The sequence below is a fragment of the Streptopelia decaocto genome, assembly GCF_964273445.1.
Source record: "Streptopelia decaocto genome assembly, chromosome: 2".
In the NCBI taxonomy this organism is placed as follows: domain Eukaryota; kingdom Metazoa; phylum Chordata; class Aves; order Columbiformes; family Columbidae; genus Streptopelia; species Streptopelia decaocto.
In genome coordinates, this window is record NC_138655.1 from 76,457,998 (window position 1) to 76,475,481 (window position 17,484).

Below are 17,484 nucleotides of genomic sequence, written 5' to 3' on the forward strand. Positions count from 1 at the left end.
CCATTCAAAATGTGGGAACATCATATTACGTACGTCAAATGAGACTGTCTTTCAGTGTGTATTACCTTTCCTTCCCTATCACCTAATATTTTCAAATGCAAAATGCAAAGCTTTTTCAAATGTTTTAATACAACTGGGCCGTTTTTTCCCTCAGACCAGTGAAGAGAGATTCACGACACAGTGCAACGTTCTTACTGCATCTGCTGCGTGCCACAGAAAGTCGTACAAAGGCATCAATCTTGCAGACATAATTCTGATTTTTTTTCCTCTCCTAACTGCATGAAAAACATTATCAACAGATGTTCACATCTGAATTTTCTGGCTAATTGAATTTATAGCCTAAAATTCTCTTCTGTGTGGTTACCCATTCAGAGGCAAACTCTGGCTGCCCAAAGCTGAAAAAGATAAAACCTTCAGCCACTATTCTCATTTCCTGCAAGGAAGATGCTGTAGGAGCAAATGCAAAACCCAGATAAATAGAAGATGCAGACAGGTTTTGTTCAAGACCTCACTCACTCCCTTCAGCCCACAAGAAGACAAGAGCCAGGCCCCTAAGCAGGAGCAAAAGAGGGGTCAGGCTCAGTGTTCCAAAGACGTTGTTCATAATTAAAAGCCTGATTTTGGCTTGCTTTGGTTCTAAATAATCGTTGCTGATTATCTACTAGCACCATAGAAAAATGTATCTTAAAGAGGAATTTATGGGAAGAATGCACAAACTTTATCCATTGGGCTAATCCCTGAAGAGGGAATAACTAGGGGGAAGAGAAACATGAAAGCAGTGTTGCAAAGCAGTGTGTGTGGTAAAAACAGAGACAGATATTCTCAATATTAAACCCACTATTTTGGAAAATAATACCGTTTTCAGTCACTGTAAATTTAGTTGATTCAGTCTCTTTGTGAGATGAGAATGATGTAACGTTAGAAAATGACTGAAAACAACAGAAAAGCAGCAAGCAAAATGTCTAATTTTTACTTATCCAGCATTAACTCAGCAAAAAACAACCACAACTAGATATTCAATTATATTTATGAAATCATATACTCTTGTTTATTTATTTCTGAAATGATATCACTCTACAGGACTGATACATTGCCACTTTATTGGGCTGATACTTTATTTCCACTTGAGGCTATTTTTCAAAAGAAACAATTTTGAAATGTGAATGCAATAAACCCAAAGCATTAATCAAGATCCTTAGCAGAGCAGAGGAGTAAAATACAAGAAGTGGCCCTTGCAATCTGTCACTAGTTTGCTGTGCAGTCTTCAGTTAACACCTCAACTCTTCAATTTCTGCTTATAACTGAATGTTATCCCAGTAGGGTTTGTCATTAATTCATTTATTTAACAATTGTAATATTTTCCTAATCTTACATCAAGTAAAATATATGCCAGGCGCATAGTAAATCATTATTATAATTCAGGCAAGGTATTCTGACAATGAAATCAAGAATAACCACGGTTAAATGACCCCAGAGGGATCTCAGAGTGTAAAATACCAGAGTGCTACAGAAAGCACAGATTGTGGGGACACAGCATTGCACTCAATGACATGCATTAATACCCAGCCTTAATAAATGTAAAGACCGTGCCCAAAAAAAAGATGTACACTCTATCATCAGAAGAGATAAATGTCATAAAACGATAGTGCACAAATTAGACGGTGAAACAATGGAGATATGCACTCAGAAATGCTTTTGAAGGCAATATGAGCAGTTTAAGATTTAATTCCCTGATAGAAAAGAAAAAAAAAGTGAAAGTTAAAAGATCTAAAACAAAGTGAAAAGGCATAATAAAGTGTACCATTTTCTAGCTAACCAAGTTTCCAGAATTTATGAGCGAATTAAAGACAATTTATTAACAAGAAAAAACTGATTGAAATATTCTGATAAATATTATTTAGTAACAGCATTGGACTCTATATTGGGAGAGATTAGTGAATGGAAGTATGTTTTTTTACTGTGAATATTCTAAACAACAATGTTTTAAGACTATTAAGTGTAAGTGGTCTTTACAAGAGTGTTAACATAGATTATTGTGTTAATACCAATGAAGCCATTTCTGCCTCATCCGTTTTACTTAAGGAGAGAAAATGTTCAGTCACAGGATTGTATTACAGGCTATGAGTTGGTGCTTCTTTGCTTCACACAATTCAGACTAAATGAGGAGAGAGGGTATCACAGAAACAGCATAAAGGGACCTCTAAAGCAGAGTTATTAGTTATTAGACACTACAAACTAGTGCTGTAGTTACTGAAACGCTGTCAAATATACTCTCTTGCACCTATCAATAGAGAAGGGCTTGAAGTGCAGGAATCATTGTTTTACTCAGGAGAAACAGACTGTTTAAATCTGCCTTCCTTAACACTGAAATACATCTCAAGCCACTGACTGCTGGAATAACAAAAACGGAAGGGAGCAGAGAGATTACAAGAGGTTACATAGGTCTGAAGATGGGATCAAATGGGGCTGACTGTTTCTTTTATAAGCAGTAAGAGCAGAAAACAAAGGTTGGTTTCAAAAAATCTTCTCTAGGAAGAAGGTGAGACAAAGCACAGTTAGTATATTGGAGTGATGAATTCTTGACTATGGGAAAAAAGGGCTTTGTTTCTATCAGTCTAAGAAAATGAAGGATTCATCCTTCATCTGTTCCATTTTTGTGTTTTATGAATCTTCCAGTAGGATAGAGGAAAGGATGTCTTCAGCCCCTGTATCCCACTCCAAACTAACATGAGTGCAAGAACACCACAAGATGCATGGTGCCAGGCAAACTGGAGACAGAAAGACACAGGGACACAGCCTTGCACCCTCCCCTCTCAACCCGAGGGATGGGAGTTGTGATTTGGGACACCATATGAGGATCCCGTATCCTGTGCCCAGCTCCACGGAGCATGAACCGCCTCTGTCTCCTTCAGGCAGCTTTTCAACTGAAGCAGCTAATGATGAAGTTTTATAAAACAACAAAAAAATTCTTACATAAAGATTGTTCCTGGGTAAGTCACTGGGTGCTGCTTTCCCTCATCAGAATACCTTCTACCAGTAAAAACTACACAGAAATTGTACTTAAAAGGGACTGTTTGACATTTAATTGCAGAGGTGAATAAGACTGCCCAGGATGCTGGGGACATTGATCCAAGCGATCTTGCATGCAGCAATCTAAACACAGGTAAGCAAAAGCATGAACACCATTGCTTATTTTTTGGAATCTGATGCAGGCAAGAGCCCCTTCAATATAAACAACCAGCATTAAAATAGCACATTCCTTGCAAAGCCATTTAGGGAAATATTTCTCAAACTGTGAGATTTTACCCATACAGATGTTTAACGTATCAAAATTATGGTTACCAAAGTACTGATAAAATGTTTATAACTGAACAGTACACTTCCTCTAAAAGTACGCAATTATTGCCTGCACTAAAATGCACTCTCAACAAGTGTTTTAGAGTCTCTCTGCAATTTTTACATTACTCTTCAGTATCACCCATGAGACACTTCTCTCATTTAAATAAAATACCTTGTCTACATCATCTTGCAGGCAGAGATAAACGGAGTTTACATAATGTCTTTAATGGAAAATGGACAGCATCATCACTGGACAAGTCAAATTCCAGTCTTTAAATGAAGAGATTTTAGAGGAAAAAGAAAAAGAGGAAGACTATGGGAAGGCGGATGCAAAGCTATGATTCTTCCACAATCACACAGGGGAAGAAAGAGATTCTGTTTTGTCTGGGACCGCTTATGGAAACAGAGAGGAATCTTGCAGAACACTGTAGATACAAAATCAAGATACCTTTCCAGGATGATAAGAGCACTTCCAACCCTACTTCTGGATCCTTCAAATGTTATGAAGAATTCTGTCAGCATTAGCCAGCAGGTCTAAAAGCAACATCATGGGCTGTTTCTCCATCACACCGTACTAAGTGTAAGTATTCCTTGGGAGAAAGCCATGCTAGAAACAGGTGTGTATGTATCCTTGACTATCACGGATCCGGCAGTGCCATGGATGACATCAAAATTACTACAATTCACAGCAATTATGTGAATTATAATGAAGATAGACAAGAAGTTAATATAGTCTATGCATGCTGCCTGACATGTGAAAGAGTGGCAGCACCTTGTTGAAAAGGTTCTGGGTACACTCTGACGAACTCACAGAAGATGCAGAAATGCCTTAAGTTTAATGACAAAACAAATCTGAATGATAGCTCTGAGCAAGTTGGGAAAATAAATGCTTTCACCGTGCAATCACTCAGGTTTGAGAACTCCATGCAATGACATCTGGACTGATACTTTTTTTCTGAAGAAAGTGTATGGGAATGCTCTCCAAGACAAAGTAGAAACTGTCCAGTCCAATGACGTTTACTAAGGAGGCAAGCAAAGGCTTCAGGCAGGACAGTTCAGCAGTTACTGGTCATTTATTTGGCATCTTTGCACAATTTTCCTGCAATGAGAACCTCAAGTGATGCAGCCTTAATAGCAAAAATTAATTTCTTAGCTTGCAGAAAGGAGCTATTGGCACCAAAAACCCTGAGTGACCTGTTACACCTTTGCAGCTGATGGCAGGCTGCCATTTTCTATGAGAGCAAAATGGTGTTGGCGTGTGAAACTGCACAACTCAATCCTTTTATACAGTGACCTCATACAAAGGAGTAAGTTGTCATTATAGGAAGAATGAATCCTGTGTTTAACAGAATGTGCTCTTTTAAAGAAATGTTCTCTGCTGACTACTTTAAAATGCTGCTCTTTTCCTATATCCTCTGACTGTTCCGTCTTGGCATCCAGGACCAGCTGCTCTGGCTGTGTTCACAATCTCACCATTGTTGGTGTAAGAGCCCTCTTCTATGGAGAAAATGCCACCTGAAAGGACTTCTTACACTCTTCTGCCTGATCAACTTTTCATTTGCCTCCAAATATCTGATCAAAACTTCTTTCCTTCTGCCTTTTATTTGCATTCTTTCCTGAAAGACTAAACTACATAATGAATCACAAAATCAAATTTCAGAATTATTATGCCTAACTGTAATGGGCTACCTGATAATCTTTACAACCTTTAGCCTTCTGCCTCTTTATATCCCCTTTTATGTATGTGAGATCTTCAGCTTGTACTGATCACTGCTAAACAAGAGATGAAAAATTTAACTATTAGACATAAGCAAAAATTACCCAATTTCTTCAACTCCATTCCAATATCCGTTGTATCACGTAAGCATCAAGCACAGGGAATGAAGGCAGAGAATCAGAAGCGCTACTGACAGCAGATGCAGTGCTTGTCTTGCAGTCAGCAACACTTAAGGAAACCCAGAAGTAGAACTTGTGGAAAACCTTCAGGTAAGAGCAGCACTTAAAGTCATACTTTTGTGTAAAGACTAGCACTGAACAGTTTTGAGCAGCACAGAAACAGCAGCATCTTCAAGAAACAAACCCACCATATTTATCTATGGTCAGAGTTTATCGCATTTATGTATAGCTGAACTGGTATGTTTGGGGCTGGAAGGGAAAAACTAAAAATTCTACCAGAATTATAAAACCTAATTCACTCCAGAATTTTCTTGGTGAAAAAGTAAATGACTTCTGACACCTCACTAGCCAGCCTGGAGCATCTTCACATAAGCAGTTAACATCATTGTTTGAAAGACCTTTAAGTTAGAGAAGGGCATTTCCAGACCTCCTTGATCTAAGAGAATTCCTACATGTATGACTGAGCAGGGTGTTTATGCTTATGTAGCAATAAATCTACATTTAGAGTGATGTCATCAAATTCAGATGTATGTCTGTGATCAACATGTGTTTTAGAAATAACACATACCATAAAGAACACAGTCATGAAGGGAAACAAGATCTCTCATTTCCCTAACCATAATTGAAATGTTTTTGAATTAATTTATTTTTCACAATTGTCTTCTGTAGAGTATTTCCACTTCCTTTTCTTGGGGGAAACGGGAAGCAAGGGATAGTGTTCCACAATTCAGCCAGAGAAATAAAAATATTTCAGAAGAGAAAAACATAACGGTAAAACAAAAAAAAATCTGTTAGGAATCTAAGAAATGCATATAGTCATAGCTACTATTTTGTATTTCTATCTAAATTTTAGTTGACACTGTTCTACTCTGATTGAATATGAAGGCCTTTGCATAAATTTTCTCCTCATGTACTTGGTAGGACAAATTCCACTAATCTCTTATGAGAGTAGGAGAAGTGTACTGCTATACAAAACCAAAACTAGATGACTGAAGGAATGGTCAGCTTCAGAGGACAGATCATGACTCACTTTTTTGGTAGGCAGTTCAGTATAAATTGTACTTAAAAGAATAAAAAAAGTATTTCAGGACAGTTATTTCCAGTCACTCCGAATAAACTAGGCAATTAATTGCAGTGTGACAATTTGATGCTCATTAGTGATAAAGGTAAATGAATATTGCTTTATCTTCTGTCAGATAACTCCAGAGTCGGGACTTTAACAACTGCATTACATTTCAAATTCAATACAACCAGTAAGTAAACTAAATTGTGGCACAGTATTATTAATTTTATGTGTGTGTGTGCATGTTCCAGTGCATGTTACACATTAACACTTAACAAATTATTTAGTGAATTCAATTTGCCTTTTCTTCAGTGCCTGTCAGGCCTACAAAATATCAGCTGTTTTCTTAAATTACATGTTCCTATGTTTGTCCTTTCCCCAGGGTTTGAAAGGCCACCAAGGCAGTTTTCTTTCTTTAGACACATCCTTAACAGTGAGCACGTGAGTTGTTCCGGGTAGATTTAACAGCACCACTCAAGTTCCTCCAGCTGGGCATAAGCCTAGTAAGAATCTGGGATATCTGCTGTGATATCAACAGGATGTTGAACTCCTCACAGAAAATGTTCCTCAAGAAATTCTTACTCAGTGGAGAGCTCAAGCAGACCCTAAGCACAGTACTGAGCCCTTTGGGTAGATCCTGATTCTAAAACCACAGAAACTGTTTAAGTGCTCTGCTGAATCATGGCTTAAACACAACAGGACTTATCATTAAATGCTATAGGTTGGTATATAGATAGATACAGATAGAGATAAAATAGTTTGCTAACATTGGATGCTTTAGCCTAAAAAGCTTCACAAAGTATTGGAAAAGCATACAGTATATCTAATTTTTTCTCTTATTCGAAAAATCCACAGTACCAGAAGTCTGAAAGTATATTCTCAGGTGGACTGTTTAAAAAAAGGACATGTATTTTGTCTTGTTTCCAGAGACACTTTACATATTCTGGAGTGAAGTTATATCAAAGCCCTGAAAAACAACAAATAATCCTAGTTTTATCTGTTATCCTTTTTCAGAGAAGCTCAGAGAGCTGCCTAGTGCTTTGTTTTATATACTTACCTTCCTGCTTCCAGCTCATGAGCCTAAAGCTTACAAAGGCTGATGTCCTAGTGGGATGGGCTAGATCAACAACAATCAGTCTTCTTTTCCCCTAAATGGTTAGCAACGAAAATCAAACCGTCTTCTTTCAAATGTGATAGCTACCTAAGGGCTCTCGATCTATGGCCGACAGGAAGAGGGACAAAATGTACAATGAATAAATTGCTCTAATCATTGAACTACCTTTCTCAGAGATGAATCAATTCTTTTAATGGAAAACTAATTTGCGAATAAGGATGAGAAAAGAGTATTAGGAGAGTGTGCAGTTAAAACTTTCAGGAATACCTGTAAGAGAGTTCGCTTTTCTAGTCCACGAACATTCTTCATTTTAAAATACATGTAAATATTTTTTAAGCTATTATTTCCAAGATGTTTGTGGTGATGTACGCTACCAACGCAGCTCTGCTGGTGCCAGGAGACCATATACTTATTCACTCAGGAATTTCCTCAGCATGAAAAATTCCAGAGGGAGAGCTGCTATAGCTGGATAGACTCACGGAGCACTATGTGCTGAGGGTGAGGACAATGAAGCCAGCCACACTGCACAGTTCTGACAAATAAGCAATAGCAGATCTTGATCTCAGTTTACCTTTACATGCCAGGCTAAAAGATGCCAGTACAGGCACAGATTTATGTGCACACCACATGTCCCTGATTAGCAGTTATCTCTGAGAGGGCCAGGGGAGGCAGCTGGGGCTGGTAACAGCTTCACTCATTCAATTTTAATTGACTCCTGTCTGTTTCTCAGATCCCTCAGAACTGCCTGCCTTCTGTCTCAACTTGTGCCAAAAGCTGAACTGGTCCCATTAACCACAGGGAAAAAGCAAGCAAGAAATACCAATCAGCTAGAGGTACAGAACAAAGTCTGTATTGCTGTTTGAATTACAGTTTAGACACAATCTGTACTGAATTTTGAGATCATAGGCCAACGATCACAGTTCAAGCTGAAAACCCAGTGAAATTAAACTCTATTTACACAATCATACATTAAAGCAGGCTTTGATTCAGAATCCTATTACTTAATTTTCATCTTCTGTGTTAGTATTTAGTGCCCAAACCTCTTTCTTTGAAAATCCTAAGGAAATGCCCATACACTTCAGTGAGATCAAGACTATACCACTAGCTGTTTATTGAACAACTATTGATACAGTGTTCAAATGGTATGAAATCAATCAAAATATTCAAAACCAAACAAAAAAAAATGAGTGACAATAATATTTTATGAATTTTTTACTTTCTCTAATGGCAACAAATAACTTAAGTGAAAGCTTGTATAAAATGGGTCTAGACATATTATATATACATGAGTTCTCTTGTAACACTTTTTAACATACATATAGTAATCAGTGATGATAAATGGGAGACAGCATCACCGCTGAAAGGAGGGTTTATAACTCTTACCTCTGCTTTTATTTTATTGTCTCCAAAACAGAGGTGTTGTAAGTAGGCTGCAGCATTAGACTGTACTGAGGGAAATTGATGCTGCAACATCTGTATAACTTCCGGAAGCTCTGGATCTCGCCATCCGAACTCTCTGTGTGAAAAGAAACAATAAAGATTCATCAAAAATTCTGTTATTAGTGGATAAATGTGGCAACAGTTGGGCCAACAAAGAAGACAGATGTGTCTAAGAAAAATCTTGAATATTTTCCCATTATTTTCAAAACAAACATTAAATCAAATATGAAGCTATTTTTCATTTTAAACTGTACTTCTCTGAAAAAAAAAAGGTTATATAATGTATAATTAGAATAAATAGCTTTATGGAATTAGATCTCTAACTGCTAAGGTTTCTAAATAAAAATGTCTATATGAAATCTTAATACAAGAAATTAAAGCAAATACATGCTCCTAACATTATACTATCTCTATCAAGTACAGAGGATAGAAACAGAACTACAAATGGTTTGCTATGAAATGCTAGTTTGTCTAAAAGTCCTTTATTTGATATATATCACTATCTTATATAGAAAGCAATGACCTTTTTTGTCTTTTGGTTTCTTCCAGATGGGTCCATGCTCAGTGTAAAGCTAGGTATTATAACAGTTGTGGCCCTGCTTGAGCAGGGGTTGGACCAGATGACCCCTGGAGGTCTCTTCCAACCTCAGCCCTGCTGTGATTCTGTAATTTTACAATTATACAACATGCACTTATGCATCGGATTACTTTTAAATCTTCATTCACACTACTCAATCTAAAGCAGCCAGGCAAATACAAAGACTCGATCTTTGCACTCTTCTTTAATCCTTCTAAGCATGAAACACAATTAGCATCAAATGAAACACCATTAGCATCAAGTGAAACAACTCTGTCCAAGTGTGTTAAACAAGTCCCAGCAGGTATTCTGCAGCTTCCAGAACTGAACTTAAAATCAATCTGTCACTTCAGGTAATTTTTTCCCCTCCGTGTTCAGGGGTAAAATTATTCATGAAAATGGCTTTGTACTCTGTGACCCAAGAGCCAAAGATGCATACAGCTACTCTGCATGAGATACTTTATTCTCACATTCCTTTTCCCTAAGAGCCAATTTTTTGTGCTCTACAAATATTTTCACCACCTTCCATCTAATGCTGCATGGACAAACAGAGGGAAATGAGGGGAAAAAGGTGACCTGTGAAAAAGTTTGTAGGTTCTGTGTTGCAGTTACTGTGATGACCTGAGAGTTCATTGCCAAAATGATTCAAAAGAGCTGTCGCAGAGTCCAGCTACAATATTTGAAAAAAATATTCCTAATCATTAGTTTCCTTCCCAAATTACAGAGATTCTGCTGCAGGGAGGCCAAGCATATGTCAATGGGGAATTCACCTGTTTTCGAGTAATGGTCACAGCAGCTCTGCAGTCTGTCTCAAGTAAAATCAAGCATCTCACACTTCAACAGTTCTCCAAGACATTTCATTGAAATAAGACTCATTTTACAATAATAATGAATTACTATAGAGAAGATGTATTGTCTCTTCTCTCCTCATATGGGATGTTTGCCAAATTGAGAGTTGTCATTACAGCTGTATCTTTATGAAGATCCAGAATATAAATAGGAGATGCAAAAAAACACACCCAGAATTTCATCAGCTATTTCTCTTCTGACAAAACAGATGTTAACTTGTGAATACTAAATTTCACATTAAGTGTCTAAGAAACCATGAAGATGTAATAATAAATTGCAGATGGATTATTCCAATGAATCTTTAGATGATATAGACTGTTGGAAAGCTTTTACAAGAGACCTTTTGCGTATGTTCAGAAAGATCTTAACATTGAACTGGTATTTTGAAAAGTCACGACAACATTGTGAACGGTATCAGGGAAGGCTAGAAACTTTGGCAGCTGAAGATGGCAAACACCACATTTTCTGTGTATATCAGCTTACTATGACTCTGTCAACATGTGAAAAGGAAGTGATTCTTTGGTTAAGCAGTTATTTCTGTTTAAGAATGGGTAGTACAATTCCAGAAACAAACCATAAATTGATAGAAACAATGTAATTTGTTGTATTAGGTTCCTCTTGTACTTGCTTTCTTACAGTTAACCACGTTGACACGTTGACAGGTTCTTCAAACACATTACACCCACCTCTGATATACATGACTCTCAGACAACCAAAGACATATTCCAGAAAATATTTTAAAATAAAAATAAAAATATAATTTTAAAACCCTTAAGCAACCAGCCTTACTGAGGACAAATTAATTATCCTAGCCTCACTTCTAATTCATTCTAATTTTCAATCCTAGATACCAAGTGTAGGTGTTGGTATTTTGGGGAAAATACAAAATACCAGGAGAGAACAGCTTGTATGACAAGACAAGGGGGAACATTTGAAATGAGGTGTTCTACACCAAATAGCTATACTTCAAAGTGTTGGAACTTCTATCACCAAATTCTCTAATGGAATTTCCTGCTTCATAATATATGTATTATTACCAAAAACCCCATCATGTGCAGTAGTACACCATGGACTTGGACAACCAGCTCTGGTTCTTCTTCCTCTAGTCCTGGAATCCAGGCCAGAAGAAAATGGTCCCTACATCAAAGGTACAGTTAACTGCTCTGATGATCCTGCAGTCTTTACATGGTATTTACATACGAAAATGAGGCTGACCCTGCTTTGCCCCTTTATCTCCCAAAAGAAAAGTTAGGAAAGAAGTGATGTATGAATACTTGTTGGAAATGGTCATGTGCACACTGCACATTTAAGTAGAAAATGAGTTCAGAAAAGAAACTGAGTACTGAGTTTGTCATGTAAGCAGTTTTAGGAGAGATAATGAAAAAAGCAGGAAAATAAAGTTTAAAAATTTAGCCCCACTATGCACTACCATTTCAAGCAGATGGTCTCTAAGATAATTATATTTTTAGTAGTTTCTAAATGAAATACAGTAGCTATATAAAACAAACAAAAACTTCTGTCAACAGTTAAGGCTGCTTGAATAACCATGATAATTTTAGCAGCCTTCAGGGCACGAAGGACTAGTTTCCAGGGATATAAATTTTTCATTTGTTTTAAACAAGTGTCTTGTAAGTGGCGGGGGAGGCGAGGGGGGAAAGTGAGCTACAGAAAGAAAGTGGTGTTTTGAGGGTCTTTAGGCTCTATTAACATTTCCTTGAGAAATTAAAATATTGTTTGTTTGTTTGTTTTTAATTTGGCTTAATTATGAAAAGATAGGAAGGCTACTCAATGAAGTCAATTGGCAGAGGTCTTGAGAAGGGAAGAGGGCTAGAATTTCTTGATGACAAAGGCACAAAACTGTCTGGAACATTTTGCATAGATGTGGGGGAACTTTCTGGCCATGGCTTCAAGCTTACCTATATGACAAAAAATACATATTAAAATAGAGAACCAAACAAAGAAAGTAATAAAAAAACCCCAAACTACTAGAGAATGAAGGTATGCTGTAGAATTCAAGAGCTGGAATAAAATGGGTTGCATCCTGGAAAGGTAATTGAAATTAGATAGCAAAATATTTTTTATTGTCTGCCAACAAGAAGCAGTAGGAGGGTCAGTACCTGATGAGGATAAGGGTCAGAATAAAGAAAGGGAGAAGGATGATGAAAATCACATCTACCTTCATTTCTGTGAAACTGGCAACACACAAGGATCCAATCCCTAGTAAAACTAGAAAGTAGAATTAAGCTGAAGTGAATATCCTAAATAAACACTAGCTAAGCCTGTGTCCTTTATTAACATCCCCACACTTAAAAAATCTGAGGGAGGCAATCCACACAGATGGTGAAACAAGCCAGAAGGCTGGAGTAAATCTGAGGAGGTGCATGGCATGCAATTTTTGAGACTGCTAACAACGTATCTGTGTACTTGATCCAAAAATGAAGAGCAACCTAGTACCTGCACATTCAAGATCTTCTGCTACTGCCTGCGTTTCCCTTGGAATACCAACACTAAGCTGCTGAGGTCAGCTAGTCTTCTGGTGGTGGCGTGGGTTTTCTACTAAAGAATCACAGCTGTGCAAGAACTTCACAGCTTTGGCTGGAAAGCTGCATCTGCTGTGCACTCCAAATATTTCAGCAGGTTGTATAAGTGCACTGTTCCTAGGAAGTGTTCTCATCTGAGGAGACTGACCAAAGCATGCCAAGGGGTTCCACCTGCTTGCTTTGATGGAAACTGTGCTCTAGGAATGATCTCATACTGAATTCTGCGGAAGGTTTCAGCTTGAATTTGTGACTAAGGCAGATGTTCCATGGATTACAGCCATCTACTGTTCCAGGGGTGGAAGAGGACCCAAAGGGGAACACTGAGTTACATGTAAACTGGCAGTATGTGTGCCTAGACTATCACAATAGGCTATGTTTTATCTGTGAACAACTGAAGAGAATCATCAAGGAGCTGGACATGAGACACAACAACTCTGAAACTGAGCTGCAGTACTAAGAAACTGTACCAGACTTGGGTACAGCAAGTATTGAATCGAAACCAATTCTTGCTCCTGCTGTTTTAAGGGAGATTGTTAGTAACACAGCTGAGTGCATTGGCTACATGACATCACTTACACGTGCTACTGAAAATAGAGTATGTACTGCATCTGAATATTTGCTGAATTATGCCTGATTTTTCTTCCTCTCATACCGCTAATGCTGATGGCACACAGAAAAGCAAAACCAAAATTCTTGTTACATCTATATGTGCACTGATTTTAGAAAGGCTACAAAATAAGTTTTAAAAGCACAGGTCTCCAGTTGGAAGCTAAAGATACCAATCACTTCTGCGCAGCGCTGGAGAAGCAGGTGTGATGGCTCTGTTTACTCTCCATCCATTGGTCACAGTGAATCTCACGAGAGCTTGGGCTCTTTTTTCTGATTTACATTATTAGAGCAGAACATTCACATCTGATCAAGCAGTTGGCACAGGCAAGCACTGACACCCAGAGCTATTCCCGTCTCAGCAGCATTCCCCAAAGGCAGCGCTGTGAAGACGTCTGCTATATAGAACCATATGCTTGGCAAAGACTGAACTACCACTAAGCATTTATCAAAGAAAGAGAATGCACAGTTTTTAGATGTACTTATTAAAAGACTGTATGTTTAAACCAGACTGGTCTGTATGCGCCTGCCTGTCTTAGTACATAATAATGTGAGGCAGACTGGTGAGGGAGAGGTTTTCATAATACGAAGTGGTGCTCAAAGGTGAAGACATTACAATCTGAGCTAACGATAATGTATCCTAGATTTCTAACTCATATACACTGTAGCATTGCTAATTCCAGTCTATGAGACTTTCTGCTGAACTACGGCCTACAGAGATATACCCCTCTGTTTGCTTCCCTGCCTTGCATCCCCCAAGATTCAGTAAATAAAGTCTGAACTTCTCTTTTGCCTTGTTTCTGAAAAGAGAGCTGTGAGAATGGTTTTCTGATAGTACTAGGAAAAAACAAACTACATGCAGCTCAGGATCAAACACAAGGATAACTAATCAAGAGCCAAGAGAAGATGAAAGAAAGACCTACCTCCCACATTTAAAGGGAAAAATTGACATCCATTAAAAATATTTGGAAGACAATATACCAATACCGCAGCCTAAGGCCTTGATCTTAGTACATTGAAAAAAGAGCAAAGACAAGATGCTAAAGTTAACTGGTAAAAACATACAAAAAAATACTTAAACATAATCCACAGACAGGGATTGTGATATAACAAGGAGGAAACCATCTAACAGCTTGTTCTATCATTTTCTTTTGGTGGTTCTATGGCAGTTGATCAAATAACAGTGAACACATACTTACTACATTTAATTTATTGGGAGTTAAATTTGAAGTATTTCCTTAAAGTATTTTCCCTTTTTCAAACATGCTGCACCACATGCAAGCACCTACATATATGCAGATTATCAACCTGGTCTGAATGATCTGCTACAGTTTAAGAGCAGGCAGAACTAGTATATTTCCTTTGAAAATGTAATACATGAATATTGGGTACTTTTAGCACACAATTTTAGGAAATAAAATACAGAGATGTCAGTCTCTGTTCCACTCACCTTGGAAAAACCTCAAAACCCTTCACCATATTGTCTTCTCTAGTTGAACTTGGCCAAACAAGTGCACAACTACAAGCAATGAATGAACCCTCATCAGCAGGGAGCTCCCTGTACTTCTGTTTTATCCTTTCAAGAAAGATAAACCAAACCCAGACTACTAGAAGAGTTAGGAACAAAATAATCTGACATAGTTTAGGCTCAAATTGGAGGCACCAGAAGTAAGGAGAGAGAAAAGGCAGCATAGATGTATCTTCTATGAATAAAAATGCAAGTTCTAATGAAACAAAAAAATCCATCTACATTCATGTTTATTCCAACTTGAAAACTGCAGCTTATGTAAGGTGCTCCATTTGACTGATGCTAATGCATCCAGTGTCACATAATCCAAGTAAATGTAAACAACTCACCAAACCTGCAATTCTTGAATCTCACAAATCCTCACCGTTTTTTAATTCCTCTAATGGAGTTTTTAACACTTGCTGAAGATCTGTTGTTGTTAGAGCAGCGTGCTTGACAAACGACTTTGTAACATTAAAAAATGATCACAATAACCTTTTCATTGCTGGGTTGCTTAAATTTTTAAATGCACGCACATCTTTAAAATTCATTTGCAGGCAAAAAATTGTACAAATAGTACAAATGGGATCAGGAAAAGGAAGAAGTATTTCACTACAGAGTGACACTTCAGCTTTGGGAAAAGTTGATTTCAGAGCTTGTCAGCACTCGAGCTGGCAAACATTAGAAAGATACACTTGGCCCAACAGTTTCTGATTTTCACTTGAGAACTCCAGATCTACTTACCCAGGTATACTGTGACCTGTTAGTATACGCTGTGTTAGGATACTATCTGCCATGCCTGGACTCACTTTACCAGATCAACAATTTCCCTGATGGAAATGGGCAACACTTTGTATTCTGGCAATGTGCCATTTAAATATTTAAGTGTATAATGCATGAGCAGTCAACAACATCTGACTGCACTTCAATACATATTTTTATTTAAACATGTAGTTTATATCTTCCCTAGGTTTCAAATTTAGCACAGCTGAATGCAAAACAGCTGTACAAACATTTGGTGATCCTGCTGAAAACCTGGATGCTGCTCTTGGTTTACATTTCCATGTGGCCTAAACTAGAACTTTGCAGTAGAGCTTACACAGATACATCATAAATGTGTTTTTTACACCAGTTTCACAATGTATTGGTGTCTGCTAGTGAGGTGCAGAGGAGGATGTGTTGTGGCAGGTGCACAGGATTCCTGCCCAGCTCTGCTATGCAGCCATGGAGATGCTCAGCATGTCCCATGTCTTTAACAGAACCATAAACCTGAGCTCTCACAGCTAATCCAGCACTTCAAAAAATCACCTCTCCTATACAGCAAAGGTCTAAAACTGACTTGTACAATGGCAAATAAGCCCTCCCACAGCTCTGCCTTTGTATCCTTTATGTGTTCCCCGATAGGCATCACTTTTCTGTTTTTCTATTATTACCAGTGATTTAGATTTTAAAATCTAAAAACCATAAGAAGTGAGATTGTGAAGAGGCAAGATGAGAACTACTTCAATGTAACAACAATGGTCTGGAGCTGAACTATCTGTATATTTCTTCAACATTTTCATCTTAAAAGATTTTTAAGATTATACAATTAACTAAAGATTATCTAATGACACTGGCCCACGTGGTACAGCTGCAGGTTCCCACCTCCAAAACCACACAATTACATTCAAAGGTACAAGACTTATCTGCTCAAGGTTACACTGATTTCATTTACAAATGTCTTTTAAATTGAAATCTATGAACCTTTATGAAATAAACCTTCACACTATCGGTGCTGATCTATAAATATTTAATTCCCTTGCTCCCAATGAGGGAGCTTTTAAGAAAAAATTTGCCTGTGTCCTGAGGTAGCTGTATCCTGCTGTGGCTGGCATAATGTTATCTCTCTTCTAGACTGTGGGATGGAGACCATAGGAAAATTAGGGTATCTCTAGTTCTGCTATTTGTAACATTTGTTTTGTTTAGTGGTTTGTGTGTGTTGTTTTTTGTTTGGTTGGGATTTTTTGTGTGTTTGTTAGAAAGTAGCATAGGTCTTTTGGGGCTGTTGAGCTGAAACAGTCTTGACCATCTTGTTTATCTATTCCTATACTGGCACTTGCATATACAGGGACTGCCTCTGCAAAGGTAAGAGGCAAATTAGGTAGGCTATCAAGATGTCTTTAAGCTGCCTAATTTATCTTCTTTCTCCTTGCAATGTATACCATTTTTCTGCCCCCCTACTACAGAAGAGCCTTACAGTAGCTTAACATGTTGCAGCTGTGAAAATACACCAAGTTAACTCTTCCCTTAGAGACCAGCTTACTCTTTCTTCTGCCTTCAGGAGTTCACACTTCACAGGGAAGATTTCAGGAGATTATGAAATATTGTTCACCAGCAGAACAGCTGTTACAGATGTGGATATGCTTTTCTCATAGATCAAAAATGTAGAAACGTAGACAGGAGATTAAAACAATAGACAGACCTGAGGGATTCCAGCCTTGACTCTGTCATTGACTTACTTTGTCAGACACAGTCATTTACTTCAGTGCCTTTCACCAAGCTTTGATAGATTCT

The 17,484-nt window shown here is 37.8% G+C and overlaps 1 protein-coding gene across 1 annotated transcript in view; it reads right to left on the reverse strand.

Annotated features, from left to right (window-relative positions):
- Positions 1–17,484, reverse strand: part of CTNND2 (catenin delta 2) — a gene marked incomplete at its 5' end in the record, with an annotated part of 536,051 nt that overhangs the window by 165,095 nt on the left and 353,472 nt on the right. Inside the window, one exon of the mRNA XM_082045132.1 lies at positions 8,796–8,928. Coding sequence (XP_081901258.1) covers positions 8,796–8,928 — 133 coding nt within the window. The remainder of the gene's footprint in view (positions 1–8,795; positions 8,929–17,484) is intronic.